At 38.1% G+C, this 7500-nt stretch overlaps 1 protein-coding gene across 1 annotated transcript in view; it reads right to left on the bottom strand.

Annotated features, from left to right (window-relative positions):
• LOC140949553 (uncharacterized) overlaps nt 1-1820 on the bottom strand; it is a 10827-nt gene extending 9007 nt beyond the window's left edge. The window contains exons 1-2 of the mRNA XM_073398747.1: nt 1779-1820; nt 1307-1355 (exon numbers count right to left, since the gene is read on the bottom strand). Of these exons, the coding sequence (XP_073254848.1) occupies nt 1307-1355; nt 1779-1820 (91 nt within the window). The remainder of the gene's footprint in view (nt 1-1306; nt 1356-1778) is intronic.
• Nucleotides 1821-7500: the final 5680 nt, after the last annotated feature.

Below are 7500 nucleotides of genomic sequence, written 5' to 3'. Positions count from 1 at the left end.
AGAACGACGGTCAATTACAGAAATTCACCGATAATAAATTTCTGTGCTAACGTATTCCCTGCTCATAGATGTCCTTCTATAAAGCTTTTTTTAAATTATTGTCTTAATAGTTTTCTTACTATAGAACGTAGTTCTAGTAGAGCTACTCTGCAGTGTCAACTATTACTAGTCGTTAATTTACAACCTACCATTACATGTTATGCCATCTCCAGTAAATCCTTGTTTGCATTCAAGGCCTACTCTGGGACCTTAACTCACCTTAACTCGCCTTAACTCGCAACTTGAGATTATGTTCAAATTTCCTTATCTCGCCTTAACTCGCCTAAACTCGCATTATCTCGCACAAACTCGCCCAATCTCGCCACTGCCAAGTGGATACCAATTTTAATATCTCATACTACTCTCAGTGTATTTTCACAATTACTCCATAAAGGGAAGACGCCAAAGAACACAAATTTCAAAAGTTTAACAGATAGTGATTTTTAAGGAAAACAGGGTTTTTACCTTTAAAAAAATATGTAATTGACCAATCCCATCCTTCTGGAATTTCCAATAGCCTCTGTGGTAAGGGTATTTCACCACTAAAGATTCGATGAGGTTTTTTCTTACTTAACATTGTCATGCCTTGGAGTCACAACTGGACTCTCAATGGAACTACCAGGAACAGCCTGAACATGCACTAACTCGTTGCCTAATGAAAAGGCTTCAATGCTAAGCATGGCAGAAATTCCAGAGGCATGGGGTCACAGGGTCTAACAAATCCCACATTCACTGTTTGTGTTTTGGTCCACAAAGTAAGTGACATTAACTAAAAGCACTAACAGTGAATCCACGAAAACGTTTTCACAAAATAGTTTAAGTTTTAGTCTTACACTTCTACGCAAGACAAAGAAACACTCTAATTTCAAGATTGCTTTGAATCTCTCAATTGAAGAAAAAAATATTCTCCTATGATTTGTTTCTAATTTTTGGCTTAAAATAAGAAATCTCGAATTTAGAGTGAAATACAAAAACATAACACCAGAATATCAAATTTTTAGTTTTAAGCTGGCTAATGATTTACAAAAAAAGTTTACTTGTAATGGAAAGTTTAATTACTTTGCAAATATAATGCATCCAAGCTGTTTATGACATATGAAGAGTAGTAGCTTACGTATCATCTTATAATCTGATGAAGCTTAATGAGGATTCCAGCTGACAATCATCAATGAAAGGCTAGGATGTAGCCATAATCGAGAATCCTTTAAATAGTCCACATACTGATTGCAGTCCATATTTCTTATAAATAATTCTTATAAATATTTACCTCGTAATAGAAGATCTGTACATTGGTTCAACGTGACATCCTGTATGGCCTACATTGTATTCAGACTGGCAACCATAACCCAGGCATGATTCAGAAGACTTGTTACATTTAGCCCTTAACTGAATAAAGGATTGCTAAAGGTACAATATTTTGCATCGATAGCCAACTTCGTTCGCCATCTTTGAAATTACCCAGAAGATACTGGTAACTCGTGTCCTCCCAGGGCCCTCTCGCTCAGCCTATTGTCCTCGATATGCTTTCTGGGTAATTTTCAAGATGGACGGGAAAACTTCTGAAGAAAAGGAGGAGAACTCGTGCAAAACTTTTGATGTTAAATCGAGAAGTTTCAAAATGTATCACATGCAGGTAAGCTAAGCTAAAGCCTTTTACCCTTGCAACGTTAACTCTATAAAAGCCTTGTTGATCCCAGTCCACTGGCGAGTTTTAGGTTGGAAGCTTCAATGTGGCGTACGTGACATAAAAACAGGCACAAAACGCCTGAGCCGGTGATCATTTTGTAAAAATGCGAAGCAGGAAAGTCAGGAAAGATTCATCAGTGACAACTCTTAAGAGTTTGGAAGACAAAGCCGATAGTAGAGAGTGTTTTCTTGTTAATCAAGTTAAATAAGGTATAGTCCTCTGCACAACTATTAACACTTTCTGACATTTTGTAAAAAATAAGTAAGCCAAAACAGAAAATATGGTCATTTATTTTTTGCTGTTTTGCTAGGCTAAGAATGATCAAGAGTTTACTATCAAGTTAACTTGATCCTCCTTTCTTTTGTAGAAATCAAGGTGTCTCTCACAGGATTGCCCAAGTTTAAGGAGGGAGTTTCTAAAATATGGGAACTACTGTCTTTGCGAAAAGGCATCAGCCTTCATTTGCAAGAAATTAGAATAGATTATCCGAGGAAACGAAAAGGCAATTATTTCTGGCAGTGAAAACAAACAATTGAGCTGGACTCCAAGGGAAACCATCAGTGACATGGAGAGAATGGATCAAATGGAAGACTTAAAGATAAGTCGTAATTTTCAAGGAGAAAGAAATTTCATTTCATTTCAGTAAAATTGATTGTGGCATAAAAATTTCCTCAGCTGAGTTGTAATTCGTCAGCTTCCCCGGATTTTTATACTAGTTCTTTGAAGAACATTGACACAGACTGCAAAAACTTTTTTTTTTTTCAATTCTGGAGTTAGTGATAACAATTGATGACATGTCATGTGATACCTATTATGCTCACCTGCCTATTAAAACATAGTGTTATTGATTTAAAAAAATAAATAAAATTAAATTAAATATCCTACCTGTGCTTATACTACAGCTACATTTTTTTTTATCAATTCGTGATTGTTTTGTTTTCATTTTTTTTCCTCACTACTGGTAATTTATTACTCTGCCAAATAATTATATAGCTTTAATAAATGATATATGATGATGATGACAATGATTATTATTATGATACAGCCACCAAATGGTCTAGTTTGGAGTCTAAATGCTATATAATTAATAAAGAACAGGACTCCATATCACTAGCATATCCATACTTAAGCTTGTCCAATTAGGAAAATATTTCAGTTTATTAATTTAAACAAGATTTGGCTTCATTCAACTTTGGAGCTCATCTGAAATTTTTGGTTTAATTTTTTCGTAATTGGACAACATGGAGCCTACTATATATAATTATATAAGACATACAAAGATTCCAAGGCATCTTTATATGTATGTTACTAAAGCATATTATAAGTTTTAAGCCTTATAACCTCAACATAAGATGGATCATTTTCCCTTAACTCGCCTTAACTCGCCTTAACTCGCACAAACTCGCAACTAATAGGCGAGCTCAATTTTTCCTTATCTCGCCTTAACTCGCCTAAACTCGCATTAGCTCGCACAATCTCGCGGCGAGTTAAGGTCCCAGAGTAGGCCTCATTCACATTGAAATGATCCGTCAACATTAGTGCACACGCCATTTGGAGAACAGTCGTCACTCTGTGTTGTACACTCATCGATATCTATAATGATGGGTGATGGAGAACAAAATGGCGACAGCCAATTGCCGTGACGGTTTCAATTCCTAAAATGTGTCGTATTATCTTGATATTATTGTCTCCCTATCTACATTTATGGACTGAAAATATTTCCTAGAGCAGGTGATAACGTTCGCCATTTTTAGACCCTAACTGTTTTAACTAATTATGCAGGAGAGTGAATGTCTACAGTCACCATAACCTACCATTGCATGTTTTTCCATCCCCTGTAAATCCTGGTTGACATTCACAGTGAAATAATCCCTGCACATTAGTGCATACGCCATTTAGAGAACAGTCGTGGGTCTGTTTTGTACATTCATCGATATCTATAAAATTATTACGAAAAGAAATCAACTAACCATCAAAACGTTACTTATTTTATTCATTTTTTATGACGTCTGACTGAAAACTGAAAGAAGGAGACACGGGTTAGTTTCTAACATTAATTACCCGACTAGACTCGAAATGTCGACTACAGTGCCGATGATTTCTGATGATAAAAGCAGGCCTTGAACAGTAATAAGGCTTGTGATGTACGTTTGAGAACTTGTGAATTGTTAACCTACCATTGCATTCTTTTCCATCTCCAGTAAAACCTGGCTGGCATTCACATTGAAACGATCCGTTGACATTAATGCACACGCCATTTTGAGAGCAGTCGTGCGTTTGTGATGTGCACTCGTCGATATCTATAATTGTGCGATAGAAGACAACGGTAGCGAATTCTTCATTCTTTTACTTAAATACTTAAAATGTGTGATACTATTTTACTGTAATCAATCATTTAATGCCGCCAATGAATACTTATAAAAATTATGTTCCCTATTCAGTACCCTGCGTCGCAGACGTCATTTAATGCCTGGTAGTAACGTCTGCAAAGCAGCGCCGATACCCGGGGGGGGGGGGGGGGGGTACTCCCATACATTACCTATACGGGTATCTGCCCTCCAACGGGGTCGTGATTTTAAAGCTCCTGGTTTAGAAAGGGGTATCCATTTCAGAGGCGTTTTCTAGAACGGGGTATAATATTTCGAACGCATGAAAGCTCCAGTTTTGTAAGCAGCCATTTGAAATTATTCAAGGACAGATTGCTTTTAAAAATACGGCTCAATGCGCTACTGAAGCAAACTGTTATACTCTTGTTGCACCCTAGAACGGAGTATAAAAAATTGACCCATTTCTAGAACGGGGTATCAGTTTTAGGGCGAATTCTAGAACGGGGTATAAAAAATTGGCCCATTTCTAGAACGGGGTATCAATTTTAGGGGAATTTTTTTTTAGAACGGAGTGCCAACTTGGAGTCCCGGGCGGCACATACCCACCCAAAAAAAAACCCAAGTGCCCCCCCCCCCCCCCCGGACGCCGATACACTTGTACTGGGCCCCAAGGGGAAGGTCAGTAGCTCTCCAGACATGCATGTTCTGTGAAATCTTGGAGAACGAAACATTCAGCCCAAACAATACCCCTAGTCCTAAAAACAAAACAAGCTTCTGCATTTTTAGACCAAGGAAAATAGAGGTAAGGAAGAGCTGCTGTACTACTGACGGGACCCCCCAACAGACACAATAAATTACTGGCAGGAAATGCGTTTCAAATTTCTCTTCAACCAAACTGGCAAATTGACAATGACTTTTTTAACAGACAAATCTTGGCGCTACGTGGTACACAGTTGGGGGCCCAGAACAACAAGTACAGCGCTGTTTCTGAGAAGGACTTAGAAGTTAATTTCCACCTCCGGTGTAGGCTACCTATTCAGTCGATCGATAGGTGACCTTTGGAGCATACCGTTAGAGCATGCTTTCACCATTTTAGGCCCAACAAAATGCCAAAAAAAATTTCAATTATAATATTGCCACAAAGTGCAGGCCACATTAACCTACCAGTGCATACTCTTCCATCTCCTGTAAGTCCTGGATTACATTCGCATTGGAATGATCCATCTAGATTAGTGCATTCGCCATTTGGAGAACAGTCGTTGGTTTCTGTTGTGCATTCATCAATATCTATAGAATTAATTTAAAAGATGTCAACAACCAGTAAATTTATATCTTTTGTTTTATCTTTGAGGGTTCCATGTTGGGTATTCGGGTGTTCGAATTATGCCTGAATGAATACTGAAAGCGGGAAACGCCGGTATGTTCAACAGGTGTCGTTTACTTACAACTATAACGCACGTTTTCGCCTGTATTTTTGGCTTTAGACTGTTGTGACTGTGTGTTTTTTGTTTGTTTGTTTGTTTGTTTCTTTTTTTTACAAGTACGCGCACGCTCTTACCGTTGAATGAACGATAAATTTAAATACGGCACTTAGCTTCTCATCGTGTGTTGAGTCCATAGCACGGTAAGCAAGTGCGTATATCTGTAAACAAAACACGAACTAAACGGTATTTAACCCTTTTACGGTATTTAACCCTTTTAATATTCAATCTGAGTTCACTGGGTACAATGGTCTTGCAATGGCTTCGTGTTCATAATAGAACTTAATTTTTCTACAAGTACTTCTTTACCCAAGGTTTCAAAATCTTAACAAGAAGATCTGAGTAGCAATCATCCCTGGATAAAAAGAGAAAACATAATTGAAAATAGCATGTTCATTCAACATTTACTAAAAAACAAAATTGACAAAATTGCAATGTACTGCCGTCTTACAACGACATATGGAGTAGAGAAAATTGCCAAAAAAACACATTCTTTTTGCTTAACTCACGATTGAAACTGAGACACTCGACTTTATTTGCAGTCGTGCATTTGCTTGTACGGCTCCGCCCATAATTTCACCAATTTTATCCTTTCCTCAAAAAATCTCGAAGTCGAAACAATATTGAACACTTCACACAGGGAGGAGGGAGGAGGTGTCTCCAAGGAAATCCCTGGTACAGTCCGCCTGCCAGTATGACGTCACGTCTCGCGTCGGTAACTTTCAAAATGGCAAGCAAAGTGTTCATCGAAGAGACGGATAAAAATTTTGATTTTATCACGGAAATACTCTTCCGATTTCTTGAATTTTGAGATTTTAAGGTTTCTATTGTCATAGAGAACTAGACTTAAGTACTTTTCTGGAACGAAATGTCCAGTGGTGTAATGAATTTTAAAGATTCCTTTCTATGGTCGAGCAAATTTTACGGGCAATCAGACCGACCGGTCACACTCTTCAGGGCCAGTGTACAGCAAGATTGAGGAGTTTAGACACAGCAATAGGAGATTCATCAAAGGATGTATTATACTTTACATTGTGAGTATTTTCAGCTCTTCAGAGCTAGTGGAACCCCATATCATTCCTCTCAAATATCGTCCAAATATCTGTCGCATCCCTTGCTAATTTGCACAAGCGACCTGAGGCTCTTGACCGTTACTATGTGACGTCATACTGGCAGGTGGAGTGGGTCAAGAAATTTAGGTGGAAAACAATAGAGTTACCTTCCCCCACCCCCCCTCCTGACTTCACGGTTCTTATGTGTTATTGTCAATGACACGTGAACTCTGTGACTTAAATGTCACTAGGTAACGGCAAATCATGTGACCAATTTTAACGAATGGGGCACGCGGATTTAGGCAGTGAACGAAGATTGTATATTAATTATATTTTAAACGTACCATTGCATGTTTCCCCATCCCCCGTGAATCCCTGTTTACATTCACATTGAAATGATCCTTCTACATTGGTGCATTCGGCGGTTGGAGAGCAGTCGTGTGTTTGTAATGTGCACTCATCTATGTCTATGTAATGAAACAAAGCAAGTAAAGCAGGGGTAAACAAACACGTTGGTAACAACACAATTCGAAGTAGGAGGAAATGGGCGACAGACCTCTACTATCCTATTACTTACCACTACAAGTTTTACCATCTCCTGTAAATCCTGATTTACATTCACATTGAAATGATCCGTCATAATTAGTGCATACTCCATTGGGAGAGCAGTCGTGAATCTGTGTTGTGCACTCGTCGACATCTATAAATAAATGATGTCAAAATACAATAACGAAGGCATAAATTCTTCATCACTGAAAGCAAAAAAAAGTTTCATTTAATCTCAGCGTACGTCTAAATGAACACTTAACTATTAGTAAGGCCATGCTCATGCTCTAAATGCGTCAGGCTTCAGCCACCATAACCTACCATTACATGTTTTTCCATCTCCTGTAAATCCTGGTTCGCATTCACAT

Source organism: Porites lutea, chromosome 1 (genome assembly GCF_958299795.1).
Source record: "Porites lutea chromosome 1, jaPorLute2.1, whole genome shotgun sequence".
NCBI lineage: Eukaryota > Metazoa > Cnidaria > Anthozoa > Scleractinia > Poritidae > Porites > Porites lutea.
Note: the sequence above shows the minus strand (reverse complement) of the source record. Positions and strands in the feature narration are given on the sequence as shown.